This window comes from Spermophilus citellus (genome assembly GCF_964194105.1).
Source record: "Spermophilus citellus genome assembly, chromosome: 16".
Lineage (NCBI taxonomy): Eukaryota > Metazoa > Chordata > Mammalia > Rodentia > Sciuridae > Spermophilus > Spermophilus citellus.
The window spans coordinates 86,514,213-86,534,896 of NC_138196.1; the positions used below are offsets into that span (position 1 = coordinate 86,514,213).

A 20,684-nucleotide genomic window follows, 5' to 3' on the forward strand; every position below is an offset into this window, starting at 1 on the left:
GCACGCAGCATATGCCTGGCATGTCCAGATGGATATAGGAGACCACAGTCCATGCAGCACACTGCAGAACTGGGCTCCACACCCCCTCTGGGACAGGTGAGATGGACACAGCCTGGTGGCTGACCCTGGACCACAGCTCGGGCTCAGCAGCCCCTGCTCAGTGAGCCAGCCCAGGCCTGTAGCCTTGAAGACGGAAAACCTGGGTGACTCCCCGCAGGGCCACGCTGTGAAGAAAGGCAAGTGGGACTCACCAGCAGGGGAGGAGGCTTCACCTGCCTCCTGGCCCTGGGCCCCAGCATCTGCCGGGGCTTGTCGGTCTGCTTCCGGAACTTCATCTCCACTGTCAAAATCGAACTGCTCCCCCTCCTCCTCCTCGTTGTTATTAGCATCATATTTCACTTCATTTTCTAAAATTTAAGAAGTATGAATTACCAGGTTAACCGTTATTCTTGGCACAAGGGCTTGCACCTTCCTGAACAAGGACAGAGACCACGGGGCACTTCCCTCCTGGGAAGCAGGAGCAAGGCCAGCAGCCAGAGCATTCCAAAGAGGAAGACAGTCTACTTCATGCCCAGGAGGGCCTGGGGCCCAAGCAAAGAGAGAAGGACAGAAGGGAAGCCCAGGCCGACCCTGCACTACTCAGGAGCTTCTGGAAGTAAAACATAGAAAGGACCATGGAATACTCAATGGCCAAGGGAGGCTAGAGGAAAGAGGAGAGGGTGGAGGAGGGGGGGAAGGGAGGGGGAGGGGGGAGGGAAGGGAAGAGGGGAGGAAGGAAGGGGAGGAAGAGAGGAAGGAGAGGGAGAGGAGGAAGGGGGGAGGAGGGGAGAGAGGAGGGAGGAGGGGAGGGAGGGGGAGGGAGGAGGAGGGGAGGAGGAGAGGAAGGAGAGAGGGAGAGGAGGAAGGGAGGGGAGGAGGAGAGGACGGAGAGAGGGAGAGGAGGGAGGGAGGAGGAGAGGGGAAAGGAGGGGAGGGGAGGGGAGAAGAAGGGAGGAGAGGAAAGGAGGAGGGGAGGAGGGAAGAGGGAGAGAAGGGAGGGGTGAGGAGGGAAGAGAGGAAGAGGAGGGGAGGGAGAAAGGAGAAAGGAAGGGGGAGAAGGGGAGGGAAGAGGGGAAGGAAAAGGAAGAAGGGGAGAGGGGAGGGGAGACCAGAGGGAGAGGAGGGAGGGAGAGGAGGAGGAAGGGAAGGGAGAGAGGAAGGAATAGAAGGAGGGAAGGGAAGAGGGAAAGGGGGAGAGGGGGAGGGGGAGGGGAGGGAAGAAGGGAAAAAAGAAAAGCAACAATCTAAAGGCAGGGACCCCGTGCTGAAGACGCCGCACCCCAGCTGGACACTGATGGGTGCTGCTCAGGCCGGGTCTGGCCCCATTTGGCCCATGCTCTCCCTGCACTGGCTGAGGCCTCAGCCCTTGTCCCAGCCAAGGCCTTCTGCTTGTCCCCAAGGACCTGAGAGCAGCCCCCGTGCCCCCGTGCCCCCGTGCTGTGGGCCATACTCTGTCTCCACGTGGCTCCAGCTCTGGCTACCTCCACCCGAGGCTGCTCTGACCCAAACTCAGGCAGGCTGGGCCTCACGGTGCTATGCACAAGACTGGGTCTGCCATGCCCAGGGCTTCCGAGGAGGTCCTGGCCTGGGGCCCTGGGCTGGGTGACCAGGGCGAGAGCGCGGTAGCTGCTCTCAGGAGAGCTGAGCCCTTCCTCCTGAGCTTGCCACATCAAGAGGCATTCAGTCCCTGGGTCTTCATGAACTGAGGTTAATATAGCGATAGTATGATTTCTTTTTCTGAAACATCATCTGTGGCAGAATTTTAGTATTAATTAGAGACAGCTCTTGCTGGTAGTGTGACTTTAAAATCAGGAACTGAGTTTTGCTTTCTGAAATACCCCAAAGCATCTTCCGAGATGATTTCTTTACACGTCTCAGGTGGCTGTCTGAGCTGCTCGTGGGCCGCTGCCAGCCTGGATGCTGGGAACGCTGCAGACACTGCCTTGCTCAGCCCTGTGGCAAGGCTGGAAGAGGCGCTGCTCCATCTGTCCTTCCTGAAGCTGTCTTGTGTTTATAGTCTCCCCCAAAACTGTAACTGTCTCCTTCATATCTCATACAAAAGTACAAGCCTGGGCATCATGGCTGAAAGGCCAGGGCTCCCACAGCTGAGGCCCACACAGGTGAGACCCGCCAGAGGCCAGAGCAGCCGCAGAACCGGCCTCTAGGCACCCATTCCCACATCCCATGCCTCCTGGGTCCTCCAGCTCCAGATGATCCTCAGGGGTCAGTCCCCCACTCAGCAGGAGCTCCTGCAAACAGTGGCACCTGACAGTTCTCTGGGGGCCTCTCCTCCCACTGGACACTCTGGGCAGTTCACCACACCACAGTTGGCTCGGTGTCTCTGGGGCCCTGCTCACTTGGGGGCAGCTCTGCCTACAGAGCTTCTGGATGAGCATAACCAGGGCCAGAGGTCCGTATGGCGGGCAGCGCAGGGTGGAAGAATGCCCGCACAGCTTTGCCCCACCTGCCCCACAGCCCAGGTTTCACAAGAACAGGAAGCCCTGGGGATGCCTGCTACAGAAATGTTAGGGTCCACCACGGGGCTGGGGCCAGCCTTCCCTGCCATGGGCATCTGGGCAGACGGCTCTGGCGAGATGATAAGAAGGCTGTACCTGGTGTGGATGGACAGAAGAGATCCATGCTTAGCCCTGAGTTGCCCCAGAGAAAGGAAGCAGGAGAGGACTCCCTGGACCCCGTTCCAAGTGCCTGGAGAGGCTGTGTTCTAGTGGTGGAACGTTGGCCCTGGCCACTGGGCCTGCACGTGGACGTGGCCTCTGAACAGGAAGCCCTTTCCCTTCCACATCAGTCAGCTTGGGTGGGGGACGGAACACCTTGCAGGAAGCTGAGATGCCCAGGACAGGCAAGCCTGGTGCAAGAGGCTCACTGGTGCACCCCAAGTGCACTGGCCTAAGAGCTGGGACCCTCAAAGTTCATATCCCCTCTGAGCCCCAGCAAGCACCTCATCATTCTCCCTGAGACACTCTCACCCTCGTCTCCCCCACCACTCGCCCCTGTCAGGAGCAGCCTCGTAATTCCAGAGCACAGAGTGTTCAGGAAGAGCCCCTAGTGCCCCAGGGCTCCTGGACACCCCTGTGGAGGCCACGCACCTGTGGGAGCAGGAGGAGGGCCCTCTTGCTGGTCCATGCTCTGTGGCTTGGTCAGGGAACAGAAGCCCCTGCAGGAAGTGGAGACACCACCCGTCACATGCTGGCTAGGCAGATGTCACTTTCTCACCATGTGCAGGGCTTGTAGTGATGGCCTGATGGCCCTGTAAGGAGGAAACACAGCTGTCACTTGCAGCTGGGGTTAAAGAACTCATCCCCTACTGGCTGCAAACCAAACCCAAGAGAGGGTTCTCAGTCAGCGCGACTTCTCCTCGGGTCACCCTGAATCGCAGCCAGCAGGTAGCCTCACAGCTGGGACCACTGGGCAGATCCCTGCCAGCCAACACCTCCGAAAGTCTTTGCTTAAGTTCATTCAGGGTTCTGAAGGGAAAAATCAGCACATAAGCCAAATGTGTGCTTCCTCTTCCTTCAACTAACACTTAGCAGTTCTGAGTAAAGAACTATCAGGATTAAGGTGCAGCTGACAGTTTTCTAAGCTTCCTTGAGGGACAAGTAACCAGTCTCTTGGCTAGGACAATCCCACGTGCCTGGATCTAAAACAGGGTGACACCCAGAACTCATGAGAAGGCTGGCTCCTAGCTCCAGAGGAGGACATCCTGTCCACTGACTCACAGGAGACTTCCCCGCACCCACCTGGCTTCAGACAGGGACAGAGGGTTGAGGAAAAGCCAACTGCTTCCGTTCCCACGTCAGGAACAACGGATGCGACAGACGGACGGCGACGCCTGCCCCCAGCGCCTCCTCCACCGCCAGCTGCCTACCCAAGGCCATCACTGGCTTCACGTGCTCCGCACAGAAAACAGGCCTGGAAAAGCCCTGGGCTGCCAGCGGGCATAGCCTTGGACTTCGTCTGCAACCACCTAAGCCCAGCCAATTATTTTAGCCAAATTAATTAACAAAATGTGGTACTTTCCGGAGAAAGCCAATGTGTTCTCAAACTAAGATGAGCTGGCAGTGCCACGAAGGCTCTCATCCACTGAGACGCGGAGGGCTCCAGGGGCACCCAGCAGGAGCAGCCACCCTCTGCCCCATGCTCCCCTTACCCAACTTTCCCTGACACCCTCATGGGCATTGAGAAGCTGCCAGGACCTGGCCCAGAGCTGCACACCCTGTGTGAGCAGCTGGCCCTCCTCACTGGCATCTGGAGTCTCAGTTCCCATGTCCCTCCTTCACCAACACTCGCAGCTCCACAGGTGCCGGGAAGCTGCTGGGAGCAGTGGCCTCACTTGGGAGGAACCCAGTCACAGCATCGCCCCAACAAGGGGGTTCTGCCTCAAATGAAGATGCAACAGCTCAGAAAGTTCAAAGGACCTACCCAGGCCATACAAGGGCAGGTGTATGACGCGGAGCCTCAGAGCCCAGAGGCTGGGGCAGAATCTGCTGTCCACATGCCAGGTGAGACCTGGCAAGTTCTGAGATGGTGCAGCCAGCTGCTACACCTGGAACTGGTGGGCGGCAAAAGTGTCCACCTCCCAGCATGCTGCAGGTGAAACATGGTGCAGGGATGAGAATAGGAGCCTCGTCAGTGCTGGGCACGCACGTGCCAGCTGCCACTGCTGCTCACGGTGGCGGACAGGAGTGGTCACTGCTGCAGTTCCTGCTGCTCTGCGCCAGGCCCTCCAGCCACACCTGGACTCTACATGCTGGACACTGAGGACATCCACAGAAGGGGCAAAGGAGCTCATGCCAGTGGTAGGAAACGGACCTGCTTTCCCGTCTAAGGCAGGCGTGCTTAGGCTCAAGGCTGGGCCACAGTTGGGAGGGCCACAGAAGGGTCCTCAGAGAGAAGCTGAGCAACGCGGACACTGCCTGCAGCTGCACAGGGATGTAAGTGAGGGCAGGCAAAGGGCTGCTGTAGTGCCAGTCCAGCCAAGGGCACACCTGCTGTGCTGCAGAAACCCACGGTTCTGAGACAGAATCGACTCGCCCTGCACACACGCAGGTGCACACGAGAGCCCCCAACCAAGCACAGCAGCGCACTGCATTCTGGGCTGACACGGCCACAGGCTTCCTCCAGCTTCTCCCAGGGAGGGCGCAGGGCAGGGAAGCAGAGTGGACAGGACTGGACTATGGGAGGCAGGCCTGGTGACCCCGCGCCTCTGAGGCTGAGGGCAGTCTGCATAGCCAGGAGAAGAAGGAGGTGCTGGAAGGCCAGCCCAGGTCCCACAGAGCCTACGGGCTCCCGCGTTTCATGGAACACCGCATCGGGCTGCTCGCATGATGCCCGTGCAGCTGCAGAACAGTTGGGATGTGTAAGGAAAGGGGCACGGAACGGCACGGTGGCTCCCACTGGGCCCAGGCCCCGGGCCCATCCTCCAGAGGGCCAAGGCCTCAGGAACAGGACAGAGAGGGCCATCAGTGAATGTCCTTGAACTCTAGTCCAGAGAAACTGGGAAAGAGACACAGGCATCTCCAGACACTGCCACAGGAGAGGCGGCTGCCCCGGCGCAGCACTGCCCAGTGATGGCTGAGGCTGAATCACCCGCCTAGGAGGGCATGGGACAGAGACCAGCTCAGCCTGCGGTGACCCGAGCTTTGCTGTGCGACTCTGCGGACCTTGGTGCTCAGCCTGCCCTTGCCAGGGCTCGCCTCAGCAGACTGAGCGCCAAGGTCCGCAGAGTCGCACAGCATGGGTTGCTCTTCTCTAGGTCTTCCTGTCAGCAGAGAAAGCAAGCACGCTCCGCCTGCATCTGCTCAAGACAGAAGGTGGGCACGCTGGCCCACTGCTGGCAGCCACAAGGCTCTCTGTGTCTTACAGGGGCCCGGTGTGCCCTCGCTTTGGCTAAACATTTCCTAACCGTGCTGCGTGGGTCTGGCCTCACTGATGCTCTGTTTTTCTGCCCAGAACACCTGGAAAAAGGGTCAAGCCAACCCATCTCACCAGTGTGACCGGTATGAGCAGGATGAAAAAAGAATAAACACCCGAGTCTTCCAGCAACACCTGTTCTCTGAAGTCACACTGGCTCGCACTCACACAGCACTTACACCCGTCAGCTGAACTGGGGCTTCACACACACCAGGCCACTTTACCCACACAACTCTCTGCCATTCCCCTGAGGCCAGAGGGCCCGCAGCAGGCCTGTGGCTCCCTGGCTGTCAGCGGCTATCAGGACTGCTACCCACTCCCGGCATCCCAGACAGTGTGTCAAACAGATGAGCCAGGGCTCCAGACCTTCTCCTGCATGTGAGTGCCCCTGGACACTGCACCCCGGAGCAGGGGCTTCTGGGGCTGGCCCTCGGGTGGAGGTGGTCCTCACTGGAGCACTGGGCAGGAGCTCTGCCTGCTGCGAGCAGGTGAGACAGACTGACGCCAGGCAGAGCCCAGGGTCTGCTTTCAAAGCACCCTGTGTCTGACCTGCGTGCAGCGTGAGCAAGACCAGCCTCGGCTGCCCAGCTTTGTTTTCATGACTGCTGTCATCGTCCAATTTAAGCATCTTAATGAAAGATCTCATTGTACATTTGGATTGTGGTTTTAAACAAAAGTAGAAACGGTCAGTTAAAGAGCCCAGACACTAACAGACTGCCTCAGCCTTTTGTGTTCAAACATTGTGCTCCCTTTCATACAACTGCCTCTGGCCAGCATGGCCACCCACCCGAGTTGGTGAAGGCCCCTGATCACCACCCCAGTGGTGGTATTGGGCAAGAGCTGCTGCATTCAGGCAAATAGGAAAGACCGCAGCCAGAGACCTCAGGAAACTGGGCATGAGCCCATGTGCACAGCCCTTCTGGAATCCCCTGGCCGAGGCCCTCACTGAGCAGAGGGCAAAGGGGCTGGAGGCTCTGTCTGGTCACTGTTCCTGGTCAGACAAGGATCTGACCCACCCAGCCTGTGTCCTCTGCTGCAGCTGGGCCGCTGACGTGGCCATCCCACTTCTGGCAGGCTGGCAGGAGCACCATATCTGGTAGCACAGGTGTTGTGCCTGCTTCAGAATGCTCTGCCAGATTCATGCGACAAACACAAGACCTGCGTACCCTGAGCCTCCTGGCCCCTCAGCCCTTCAAAGGTGAGAGCTCACGGAGACCTCGTGAGTCGACACCACACGTCACACTAGAGTCCCACCAGAGGCAGATCCATGGCCGTCCATACTCGGCAGTCCCTGGGCAGAGGGAGGCTCAGGAAAGGCTCAGGACCGGCCCTCTCCAGGTTTAAGAGGAGGCAGCCAGGGAGCAGAGAGCCCGGAAGTGGGTCAGGAGCATGTGCTGCTGCAACACCCACGGGTTCTCGGTGGCTGAGCAAAACCTGGCTGCCTGCTGGGAAGGCTCTGTACCCATAAAGAATCCATGAGGGGGTGCAGACGTAAGTACAGGGTGCTCAGCCCACCCCACTGCAGAGAAAGACAGTGGACATTCCTCTCACTGTCCACGGGCACAAGCAGACAGAATGCTTACAAAAACTGAAAATCCAAACATGCTTTCCACAGTCACTCTTCTCCAGGACTAGAGAAGCCTAGCGTGTCAGAGCTACTGTGTGGCTGTGTGGACAGGTCACTCAGGGACTCCAGGTGGTCTCTGCATCAGAGCCTGCACCCACTCCAGGAGGGACAGCAAGCAGCCACATCCCTCAAGGTGCAGCTTCAAAGGGCTAGCCATGTGCTGGGGCAGCTGCCTTCCCAAGGGCTACCAGAGCCCAGGATCATACCCCCTGATACCACTACTACAAGACCAGACCCCTACAACCACTCCTACAGGACCAGACCCTACAGCCACTCCTACAGGACCAGACCCCCTACAGCCACTCCTGCAGGACCAGACCCCCTACAGCCACCCCTGCAGGACCAGACCCTACAGCCACTCCTGCAGGACCAGACCCCCTACAGCCACTCCTGCAGGACCAGACCCCCTACAGCCACTCCTGCAGGACCAGACCCCCTACAGCCACCCCTACAGGACCAGACCCTACAGCCACCCCTACAGGACCAGACCCCCTACAGCCACTCCTGCAGGACCAGACCCTACAGCCACCCCTGCAGGACCAGACCCCCTACAGCCACCCCTGCAGGACCAGACCCCCTACAGCCACTCCTGCAGGACCAGACCCTACAGCCACTCCTGCAGGACCAGACCCCCTACAGCCACCCCTACAGGACCAGACCCCCTACAGCCACCCCTGCAGGACCAGACCCCCTACAGCCACCCCTGCAGGACCAGACCCCCTACAGCCACCCCTGCAGGACCAGACCCTACAGCCACCCCTGCAGGACCAGACCCCCTATAGCCACCCCTGCAGGACCAGACCCCCTACAGCCACCCCTGCAGGACCAGACCCCCTACAGCCACCCCTGCAGGACCAGACCCCCTACAGCCACCCCTGCAGGACCAGACCCTACAGCCACCCCTACAGGACCAGACCCCCTACAGCCACTCCTGCAGGACCAGACCCCCTACAGCCACTCCTGCAGGACCAGACCCCCTACAGCCACCCCTACAGGACCAGACCCCCTACAGCCACCCCTACAGGACCAGACCCCCTACAGCCACCCCTGCAGGACCAGACCCCCTACAGCCACCCCTGCAGGACCAGAGCCCCTACAGCCACTCCTGCAGGACCAGACCCTACAGCCACCCCTACAGGACCAGACCCCCTACAGCCACCCCTGCAGGACCAGACCCCCTACAGCCACCCCTGCAGGACCAGACCCCCTACAGCCACCCCTGCAGGACCAGACCCCCTACAGCCACCCCTACAGGACCAGACCCTACAGCCACTCCTGCAGGACCAGACCCCCTACAGCCACTCCTGCAGGACCAGACCCTACAGCCACTCCTGCAGGACCAGACCCCCTACAGCCACCCCTACAGGACCAGACCCTACAGCCACCCCTACAGGACCAGACCCCCTACAGCCACTCCTGCAGGACCAGACCCTACAGCCACCCCTGCAGGACCAGACCCCCTACAGCCACTCCTGCAGGACCAGACCCCCTACAGCCACCCCTGCAGGACCAGACCCCCTACAGCCACCCCTGCAGGACCAGACCCCCTACAGCCACCCCTGCAGGACCAGACCCCCTACAGCCACCCCTGCAGGACCAGACCCCCTACAGCCACCCCTGCAGGACCAGACCCCCTACAGCCACCCCTGCAGGACCAGACCCCCTACAGCCACCCCTGCAGGACCAGACCCCCTACAGCCACCCCTGCAGGACCAGACCCCCTACAGCCACCCCTGCAGGACCAGACCCCCTACAGCCACCCCTGCAGGACCAGACCCCCTACAGCCACCCCTACAGGACCAGACCCCCTACAGCCACCCCTGCAGGACCAGACCCCCTACAGCCACCCCTGCAGGACCAGACCCCCTACAGCCACTCCTGCAGGACCAGACCCTACAGCCACCCCTGCAGGACCAGACCCTACAGCCACCCCTACAGGACCAGACCCCCTACAGCCACTCCTGCAGGACCAGACCCCCTACAGCCACCCCTGCAGGACCAGACCCTACAGCCACCCCTACAGGACCAGACCCCCTACAGCCACTCCTGCAGGACCAGACCCCCTACAGCCACTCCTGCAGGACCAGACCCCCTACAGCCACCCCTACAGGACCAGACCCCCTACAGCCACCCCTGCAGGACCAGACCCCCTACAGCCACCCCTGCAGGACCAGACCCCCTACAGCCACTCCTGCAGGACCAGAGCCCCTACAGCCACTCCTGCAGGACCAGAGCCCCTACAGCCACTCCTGCAGGACCAGACCCTACAGCCACCCCTGCAGGACCAGACCCCCTACAGCCACTCCTGCAGGACCAGACCCCCTACAGCCACTCCTGCAGGACCAGACCCCCTACAGCCACTCCTGCAGGACCAGACCCCCTACAGCCACCCCTGCAGGACCAGACCCCCTACAGCCACTCCTGCAGGACCAGACCCCCTACAGCCACTCCTGCAGGACCAGACCCTACAGCCACCCCTGCAGGACCAGACCCCCTACAGCCACCCCTGCAGGACCAGACCCCCTACAGCCACTCCTGCAGGACCAGACCCCCTACAGCCACTCCTGCAGGACCAGACCCCCTACAGCCACTCCTGCAGGACCAGACCCCCTACAGCCACCCCTGCAGGACCAGACCCTACAACCGCCCCTGAAGGGCCAGACCCTACAACCACTACTCCTGCAGGCCAGACGCCCTACAACTGCCCCTGAAGGGCCAGACCCCTTAGAAGTGCTCTGCCGGGGTGGGCAGCCGCCACCTGCATGGGCACTGCTGGAACCTGGCCAGCAGTACCTGGGCTCTGCCCCCAGTGCCCGCTGTGCCTGTGTGCCTGCTGTCTGTGGTTCAGCACTGCCACCACATCCTCAGGAAGGCCCCCCCGGGCATGCTGAGACATCTCAAGTGACCTCTGAGGTCGAGCTCTCATTCGTGGACAGAAGAGAAAGAATGCAGGACTCTCCAGAGGACACAGGGAGGGGGACAGGAGAAAGGCAGCGTGAGCAGCAGGGGCTGCCCGGGCTGGAGGAGCAGAGCTCTGGCTGGGGGTGCACCTGAGGGCATGGAGGGGCACTGCCCATCAGGACTTGCCCTGGCCTGGCTCCCACTGCCTGCCAGAGGCACCAAGCTCCATGTCCCTGGTCTTCCACTCCCTGCTGTCCTCCACCCGCCCTGGCCCAGCTGCCAGGGTGGCCCCTGTGGACTTGGCCACGTCACCTCACCTGTGTGTGCCCTTCACGCCCCCTAGGCCAGCAGAGATGGAGCCATTAGTACTGTCTCCATGTTCCCTGTTGTCCCCCACTAGAAGCCAGACTCCCCAGGACAGACAAACAAGAGGGAGAACGACAGGACCCTGCGCAAGCCCTCCCTGGCAGTAGGCGGATCAGCGTGCGGCCACTCACCTGCAGCCCCAGCACACAGACACCTGCCTGCTGCACAGCCGACTAGAGCGCGTCTGCAGGGGTAAGAGCGGGGACAGCAGAGATGGGTTATGTGCTGGGCACTCAGCAGCATGCCCGCAGTGGTCAGCTCTCAAAACCAGGTGTGGAAGAAGAAGGCAGGCAGGAGCGCGGGGAGAGCATCCCCGGATGCACAACCCAGCTAGGCCCCTGGCCAGTCTGCACTGGCCCTCAGGAAATCCCGCACCCGAGCTCCCTCACACAGACCCCAGCAGCCAGCGGCTGAACTGGCGGGAGGTGGGTCTGTTCCAGTGCTTTCCTCCCCCCTGCCCCCAAGCAGTCGTCCCACTGCACCTGAGATCATGGCACCCAGACCAGGGTGGCCACCACATCACAGCCCTCCCAGGAGCCTCTGCGGGCAGACGCACACCAGGTGTCACCACGCCAGCCCGGGAGCGTCCTCTCCGGGAAAAGCCAGCCAGAAAGAACACCATCGCTCCCACTGCCAACTGCCCCAGCACCTGCGTGGGTGCCACCTTTACCTGGGGCGGCCCGTCTTTGCAGCTCTTTCTCATGACATGAGAGGTATATTCACAAAACAGAGCAGAAAGCCCCCCGCCCCCCGCAAGAGTCACCAGACCTGCCGCGCGTCCCGCCTTTGCTTGCCCACACTCGGTTGTGTTTCCAGGGCCAGTCCATCCAGAAGGAACAGAATGGAACAGAAAGTTTCTGACTGGACCAGAAGAGCAAACGGAGCTACGAGTCAAACCAACTGTTCTCAAAGGTCAGAAGGAAGAGTGGGGTAAAGAGGAGAAGAGCACCTGCCCAAGTCCCAACATTGTACCCAGGGATTTCATGCACACAAGTTCAAACTTCCAAGTCACTTTTATTTGGTACTGGGGATTGAACCCAGGGGCACTTAACCACTGAGTGACATCCCAGGTCCTTTTTATTTGTTAACACAGGGTCTTGCTAAGTTGCTGAAGGTCTCACTAAATTGCTGAGGCTGGCCTCAAACTCATGATCCTCCTGCCTCAGCCTCCCCAGGTCACTGGGATTACTGGTATTTACCCACATGCGGGGTGAAAAGTCACTTTTATAATAAGATATTAAGGCTATGGGAGTTTAAGTAACTTGTGAAAATCCCCCCAGGGCTATAGTCCCTTCCTGCACTTAGATACCTGCTGCTGAGAGTTCACATCCCAGTAGAGGGGCTGCAGGAGGAGTGGGATGCCACAGTTATCACACTCCTAGCTCTGGGAGCTGAGACGTGCAAGTCCAGACTAAAATCCCTACAAGGAAGGAAAAGAGTGGGGACAGGTCAGACCTTCTGCCCAAGCCAGGAGACAAGGATCTTCCTGGAAAGGCCCACAGTCCAGCTCGAGTGCCGGGCTGGAAAGAGCCAGGAGAAATGCAGGGGGCTGGCGTCTGGAACTTGAGAGAGGGGTGGCCTGGTCACTCCTGTCCATGGCATGGGCAGGCCTTAGAACAAAGGAAACCCACACATGCAGTGTTGAACAGGGGCTGACTGGGGGAAGGGAGGCCAGGGCACGGTGGGTGTCTGCAGGAAGGCTCTGTGGTTGGGGACAGGATGAGCAGCAGCAGCAGAAGGTGTGGGGGCCAAGGCTGTAGCTGTCGGCCCTGGGCAGACTCCTTCAGGGCAGCAGGTGGCCCTCAGCATGTCCTGTGCAGCAGTGCTGCCCCCTCTCCCACTCACCTACAGACTTAGTCCCATGGAGCCCTGGGGAGGATGTCCTAGGTGGCCACTCTGGTTCAAGGCCAGGGGCCAGTGGGACCCCCGTGCGAGGATTATTAAGACCATCCTCAAACATCAGGAGGAGGCCCCCATCCAGCAGGCTCCAGATAAACACGTGCCCCTCGTCCCTGTGGCGTCCATCCCTCTGGTGGCCCTTTCCCGGATCCTGGACCACTGTCCACGTGCAGGCACCACTGAGCCACGAGCTGGGGATGGTCCTGGCTCTACTCCTGCCCTGGCTGGAGGGGCGGCCTCAGTCCTGAGCACCAGATCCAAGGGCCAGGAGGCAGCAGCCACGCCTTGGTGACCACAGCGCACACCCTCCTTCCCACCGGGCCCTCAGGAGAGGTGCCAGGAGGACAGCAGCCTGCTCTTGTCCATGTCCAGTACTGGGCTCAACATATCAACAGGAACTGATATCCCGTTCTGCCAGCACCCCTCTGCTGGGCCCCAGCATGCCACGCTCTGCATTCCTCTCTCCACCAGTCCTGCCCTCTGCTCCCCTGCGGGCCTGCCCCTTCCTTGGTGACCTCAGTCAGCCTGCAGCTTCGCCGCCACCTGGACAGGGTGACCTCACCAGCACTGTGCTCCTCAATGCAGCTGCCTGTAGCACGTCCCCAGGGGCACCTGGAAAGTTCCCACCATGTGACCCAGGCCCAGCTCCACCACCCACTGCCCACCAAACCAAGCACCCTGGGAGCCGTCCCCCATCCTTCCTTACTCTCAAGCCCAGGACCAAACCAGGAGCAGATACAGTCAGCAGCCTTCAACTCTGTCCACACACCACTGGCCCTGGCTGCCTCCCAGCGTGCACCACCGCACCTGTGCCCAGAGCCATGTGAAGTCTCAGGTACACCTCCAGGCCTCCGTCTGGGCCTCTGCAGGGTCACTTCTCAGTAACCCAGAGGACAGTCCTACAAAACGTGAGCTGACTGGCTCGACACCCTCCAGGCATTCTGTCACAAACCCTCCGCTGCTCTGTCGCTCTGACCTTCTGTGGCTTCCCGTCACACTCGGAACCTCCACGGGCCTTCTTCATCTCTACTGCCCAGCTGGCCACAAGCCCAGGCACGCTGCCCCAGGATGCCCTTCACTGGCCTTCCTGTTGACTTTGGGCATGCCTGGCACCCCCTCCCCTGGCCCTATACTCCTTCTGCAAGGAATGCCCTTGCCAGGGGTACCAGTTGGACCTGGCCACTTCCTTCAGTGTTTCCACTGCCCCACACAGTTCTAGGTGGCCAACGTGTGGGACAGTAGGCATGCTTGGGAAAGGATGTCCACCTAGGTCCACCTGAACCCCCAAGGGAAATGAGTCATCTGCAGAAGCACTTGGCTACGAAACTAGCAATCTCCAGACAAGTGCACACAACTTCCGTCCCCCCCAGTCCACAAGGTCACCAGAGCCCCCATCTTCTGCGGGCCTGCTCCTGTAGACACACGGGGTTTGGAAGCAGCTCCTTACCACAGGAGCCACAGGCCAACCCAGCTCTCCCACGGCAGACTGCACATCCTGGAAAGCCGAAGACCAGCGTTCCAGGGACTCTGCTGTCTGGCAAGGCTGCACCTTTCCTTCCCTCCTATTAAGTCAGAGAGAAACGCAGGTCTCCGCTGTCCTCCCGGAGCAGAGGGCCTCCCTCCTCCCAGCAGGCGCCCCCAACTTCAGACCCTGGGGCCTGGGCCAGAAGCTGAGAACTGTGCCACTCTGGGTCCTCCCTACCCCACAGAAGAGCTCAGACTTGAGCTCCACTAAGAGCGGTCACAGGGCAAGAGCTCCCAGAGCCAGCAATTCTCCTCGACTGCACTCTGCAGCGCCCTGCTGGCTGAATTCAGAGCCCACACGTGACATCGCGAAGCTCCTCTGAGGATCAGCGGCATGCTGGGCAGGGATCAACACTGCTGCTGGGCGTGGGCTGCTTCCTACTGGACTGCTGAGTCCAGGGCTGGAGAACAGTCATGAATGGGCTTCCTCATCACCTCTTCAGCAAGAGGGCCGCCCTGCAGTGGGAAGGAAGCAAGCGGGCCTGGCCAGAGCAGAGGCTACCACACGGCCCTGGCAACATCCTGCCCACCTTGCCCCCGACAGGGCCAGGCTCAGGCTGCCCACACTGTGAGGAACAGACCTGCGACATCCCCATGCAGAAAGCCTGGACTTGAGGGCCATCATCACCAGCTCTGGGTCCCCTGGGTGGGCTGGGCTCGCCCAACAGGCTTCCTACCACCCTCCTGCACACGCCCTGCATTCCCAAGCCACTTGGAGCCACCTCTGCAGGGAAGAGGAGCACAGCCCAATTAGGTGGGACCAGACCACTGCCCAGATGTGCTGGAAATCCAGTGGCCCAGCCTATCCAGAAACCAGAGCCTTCAGCCCTAGCTTGCAGCTTCTGCTCAAGTGGGCATGGAACACCACCCAGCGTACCAGTGCCCTTTCAAGTCACCTCCTCATGTTCCTAAAGGTAGCCAGGAAACAAACTGAAATCCTTGCTGTTCTCCTTTCATAAAAAATTAAAACGTAAGACATAAGTGTGCACAGAACATTTTTATCAAAATATAATTCCAGGGTCATGGGAGTAGCTCAGTAGTAGAGAGTACTTGCCTACCACACACAAGGCCCTGGGTCAAATCACCAGCACCATACATGCAAAAGAAGTATATTTAAGTGTATCTGCATATATACATGTATACATACATACATACACACAGGTGTGTGTATATGTATATATATATATAATGTATACATACACATAAGCATTTGTAATCCTAAGGCCTTTCTTATATAGTTAGCTTTTAATTTCCACATTAGACAACACAGGTTAAAAACCAGCTATAAAGGTGATTCTTAAGTTTTCCTTTCAGTATTATATCTCAAAGTGAACATCTATAATTTTTCTTTAAAAATATTAAGCATAAATTTTTTATACAAGCATGAAGGCCTGTTGACCAACCAGACAGTATGCCCCCGTCAGGACACAGCTGGTGCCTTCCTTGGGGACCTGGCCCCTGGCACTGAGAGCTCTCAGCTGCTCCTTGTTTCCTTCCTCGCACCTGGGCTTCGCGCTGAGCCAGCAGGCCCAGGTCTGCAGCAGTGCCACGAGGTTCCAGACACACTTGCTCACAAACAGCCAGTAGGTACACTTCCCCACCACACAACGGTCTGATAGTTCTCATATCAGGAGGTGATAGAAAACAAAAACCCTCACCTACGATTTTTAAAAAATATTTTGCATGTTTTCCCACTTTTAATAAAATATCAACAACCACTGAGAGTATTTTCTATTAGCAGGTGTCAGTTCATCATGCAAAGAAAATCAAGAAACGCCCAAATGGAAAGAAAGAATAACACACAAAATGACTGCTCCAGGGCTGGGGTGGTGGCTCCGGGCAGAGCGCTTGCCTCACACCCACACGGCCCTGGGTTCCATCCTCGGCACCACATAAGAAATATGAATAAATAAAAATAGATACTGTGTCCATCTACAACTAAAAATATTTTTAAAAAATGACTGCTCCATTTTGTAGTCCAGATTTTTAAATTTTACACAAAGGAAGGAAGGAAGGAAGGGAGGGACGGACGGAGGAAGGGAAGACAGAAAGGAGGGAGGAAGGGAGGAAAAGAGGAAGGGAAGACAGGAAGGAGGGAGGAAGGAAGGAGGGAGGAAGGAAGAAGGGAAGACAGGAAGGAGGGAGGAAGGGAGGAAAAGAAGAAGGGAGGAAGGGAAGACAGGAAGGAGGGAGGAAGGGAGGAAAAGAGGAAGGGAGGAAGGGAAGACAGGAAGGAGGGAGGAAGGGAAGACAGGAAGGAGGGAGGAAGGGAGGAAAAGAGGAAGGGAGGAAGGGAAGACAGGAAGGAGGGAGGAAGGGAGGAAAAGAGGAAGGGAGGAAGGGAAGACAGGAAGGAGGGAGGAAGGGAGGAAAAGAGGAAGGGAGGAAGGGAAGACAGGAAGGAGGGAGGAAGGGAGGAAAAGAGGAAGGGAGGAAGGGAAGACAGGAAGGAGGGAGGAAGGGAGGAAAAGAGGAAGGGAGGAAGGGAAGACAGGAAGGAGGGAGGAAGGAAGGAGGGAAGACAGGGAGGAGGGAGTAGAGAGGAGGGAGGAGGAAGGAAGGGAGGGAGGAGAGGGGAGGAGGGAGGAGGGAGGGAGAGCAAAGGGAACCTCCAGGCCAGGCAGCTCTGGAAGCGGCCAGGAGGGAGAGTGCAGTGGCTGGCCACAGGCCTCCCAGTTGCAAGTTGCACTCGCAGGGGTGCTGGTCTCTTTGTGGGGCACAGGTAGGACCTATCAAGGCCAGCACCCTCTGGGTCACACTGACCATGGCTTCCTGCCTGGCCACGCCCTCCGTACAAGCACTCATGGCCCACCTGCCTTCCACTCTGGACTCACCTTAAACCAAGCCAAGCAGGTTTGGACCTGAAACACCCCTTCCCTCGGCAGTCTCCCATTCTTCCAAAACTGCACCCCTGGAGGCTTAGTGAATGAGAGCTGAAATTCTATCAGTGACGAGAGCTCTGTTCCCCTCTAACTTCACCACACTTACTATCTACCTGGGCGATCCACACGCGGGGTGTGAATGAATATTAACATGCTCTCAGTACCCAGACCCACACCTCTTGCTGCATCCTTTCTATCGCATGTTGTGCAATGAAAGATGATGTACAGCCAGGCACAGCTGCACGTGCCTGGGACCAGCAGCCTGGGAAGCTACAGCAGGAGGGCTGCAAGCTTGAGGCCAGCCTGGGTAACCCAGACCCTGCCTCAAAACTGAAAAATAAACAAACAAGTAAATAGATAGATAGGGCTCAGGATGTAGTTCAGCAGTACAGCATCCCTGGGTTCAATACCCAGTACTGCGCAAAGAGAGAGAGAGAGAGAGAGAGAGAGAGAGAGAGAGAGAGAAAGAAAGAGGGAAAGACTGCTCTATCAGGCAACATGGGCTCTCCTTTTTATTATGCCTCCACACTTTACCTATAGGCTAATGCGGTCGCAGGTGCTGTTCCCACTGCTGTAGCACCTGCAGAAGGTCTCCAGTTTAACTCCCAGCAATGTCCTCAGTGGGCACACCGAGTCCTGTAGAGGGCTGCTGCTTCCCAAGGCCACATCTCCATCTAGAGCTCCCAGGGTCTGCCCCTACCTCACCACAGAACTGCACAGGAGAGGCAGCGAAGTACCAAGGTGACAAACCGGAGGTCTAGAAAGTACACCTTCTGAACAATAAAAAGCTCTTTTGAGCTGGGGGTGTGGTCGGCAGTAGAGCCTTGGCAAGCGGAGGCCCTGGGTTCCAACCCAGCACTGGAAAAAAAAAAGTTCATGTTGAATAACTGAATCTTGCCTCATCCCTCACTGTCCGCAGCTCCTCTCACAACTGGTGTGTACAGAGAGACAGCAACTGTGAACAGCACCTCACACAGGGTCAGGAAGTCCTGCATGGCTGTGAACAGTGGCAGCACGCAATGTAACTGCAGACGCTGGCACCAAGGCCCATCAGATAAACACTGGTAGTGCGGAGGGACAGGGCATCTTCTTAAACACATACAAAGTGTGAATCTCAGTTATCTTCTCTTCTAGTAGAAGGAACTTTCTAAAAAATGGGTTTCAAGATATAAAAATGTTATCCCTCAGGGAAACTAAGGAACCCCTGTACCCAACGCAGCTTTAGGTGCCACCCAACCACAGGGCCCTCTGTTTGAAGTCAATGAGAACTTCCACCTCCAGCCAAAGCAAGGAAAGGAACACTGGGGTGGGTGGCACCAGGCACCTGTGTTGCTTTCCACGAACCTGACATCCCATTAAAAGCCCAAACAGCTGGGCTAGGTGGCCCGCACTTGTGATCCCCAAGACATTGAGGCAGGAGGACTGCAAGTTCAAGGCCAGCCTCAGGCCAGCCTCAGAGAAGTAGGAAAACCCTGAAACCCTGACTCAAAAGGGGCTGGGTCTATCTCAGTGGACCCCTGGGTTCAATCCCCAGTACCCCACACCCACACATTCATCCAGACTTTTACACTTTCACATTCAAAACTTCAGGGCCCCACAGAGGGGAGAGTGGAACCAGGTGGAGTTAACAAGGTACCTGCTGACCAAGCAAATCCACTTAAACCCTGCCTGCATTCTTGGGCAATGGGGGCTGTGGAATGCAGGAGAGAGACCTGCAGGCCCTCATTCCGCAGTGGACAATCATTATCCCCACACAAATACCTGCTTTTCCTCACATTCCGCCCCACTGCGTCCCGTGGGACGTGGGTTCACCCCAAGTCTCTGTGGGTGCCCTGGAACACTGGCCCCAGGACAGCTGTCCTGAAGGGACTGGACACTGCTGGAGTTGAGGGGTCGCCGTCTCTGGCTCCTGGGATACCTCTGGAGCTGGGGGGCTTCCCTGTCTGTGCCCAGGAACAGCCTCTGGAGTTAGGGATCCCCGTGTCTGGAGACACTAGCTGGAGTTGGAGGGTCACTGTCTGTGCCCAGGGACAGTCACTGAGGTTGGAGACTGCCCTATGTGACCCCAGGGGAGCCACTGGAGTTGGGGGGCTGCCCGCCGCACTCCGTGCATCCCGCAAACCTCGGGTGGGATTTAGCTACTTAGAGGAGCTGGACAGACACTCAACTTTTAAAGCAAACAAGAAAGCCCGCGAGAGGCCCAGGCGCCCAGGACCCCTGCCCCGCACTCACCGTGGGCCCGGAATAAGTCCGCCGCGTCCGCATCCGCGTCCGCCGACAGTCCCGAGCCCCCCCACCCGCGCTGTACCCCGCCCGCCGTGCGCCCAGGCCCCGCCCACGCCGGAGGGAGGCCCCGCCCACCACGATGGAATTGGCGCATCCCAACCGTGCCGAGCGCCCACTGGCCGGAGCTTCTGCCCATTTCCCGGCCAGACCCCGCCCTCGCGCCCGCGCATTCCTGCGAGGCCACGTGGCCATCGCACCCCCACCCGCGACGTCCCAACGCCCCGCCCGGGCTGCGCTCGTGTGGGAGGGGGCGCGGTGAGGCTGCGCGTCACACTAGGTGAAGGCAGGGCGCCGGCGAGCACACGCAGCCTGCGGGAGAGCCACCGCCTTTCCCTGAGCGCCCCCAGCGCGCTGGCGCGGGACCTTCACCCTACCAGTGACATGCCAGCATCACCTCCTTCCCGCGCCACTTAGGTGGGGAGCAGGGCAGACTCCCCTCTCACCCCACCATTCGCCCTTCGCTGAGGACCATTCCCGGGGCACTCAGCCAGTGATCCCCTTGCATTCCCTATCCAAGGTGTGCTCACTAGGGCAGGGATGCCAGGAGGACACCACACTCCACGTGCATCATCACCCTCCCTGGAGGGGGGGTGCACTCGGTGTGTGCAGGGTTCCCTAGTCTTAAGACCCCGACCCTGCGCCTTCCCTTCCTCGCTCCTGGTCCCCAGCTGTTATCACTGGGCTGGGGGCTTTTGTGTATCCCCCCCCACCTCCCCGCCCCCCCCCCATTCACCTCTCCCTGTGGATCACTCCCCCAGCTGCCCTCAGGGGTACAGGGCTATGTCCCAAGTCCCAAGCCAGCGCAGCTTGCGCCCCTCCCCGCAGGGCCCCGCCCTCTGGCATCAGCAGCTCTGGGACCCTCCAAGTGCGGCTTTTACAGATCCCCGCCTGTCACTAGAAGCCCTCCTCTGACCTAGCCTGTCAGCCCTAGAGCTGCAGCAACTACGTGCCAGAAAGTCCTGCTGCAGAGGGCTGCTCCAGTCTTGCTGACCCTTTGAGGAGATGGTGCTTCTGAGCTGGGAAAAGCCACAAATTATCACCACGTTACTAAAGGAGGAAACTGAGACAACACTTTTAACCCAACGACTGAAAAATATTACCTACTGTCTGGTCAGTGCCTTCAGCAAACGTGTTCCATTGCCAGGTCCCCATGTTTCCTCCCAACCAAATCTCTCAAAGCATGGGAGTAAATTAAAACCAGAATTTTAGAACTGTCAAAATTCTTAGAG

At 58.8% G+C, this 20,684-nt stretch overlaps 1 protein-coding gene across 9 annotated transcripts in view; it reads right to left on the bottom strand.

Annotated features, from left to right (window-relative positions):
• Positions 1-19,500, bottom strand: part of ARHGEF10 (Rho guanine nucleotide exchange factor 10) — a 147,199-nt gene extending 127,699 nt beyond the window's left edge. For 8 of the 9 annotated variants that reach the window (XM_081269100.1, XM_081269103.1, XM_081269102.1 and 5 more), the window contains exons 1-3: positions 19,402-19,500; positions 3,147-3,307; positions 252-407 (exon numbers count right to left, since the gene is read on the bottom strand). In XM_081269100.1, coding sequence (XP_081125226.1) covers positions 252-407; positions 3,147-3,183 — 193 coding nt within the window. In that variant the 5' untranslated portion in view covers positions 3,184-3,307; positions 19,402-19,500. Of the gene's footprint in view, positions 1-251; positions 408-3,146; positions 3,308-12,173; positions 12,285-19,401 lie in introns of all 9 variants that reach the window. The other variant, XM_081269099.1, reaches the window with a different exon arrangement.
• Between the last annotated feature and the right edge of the window lie 1,184 nt (positions 19,501-20,684).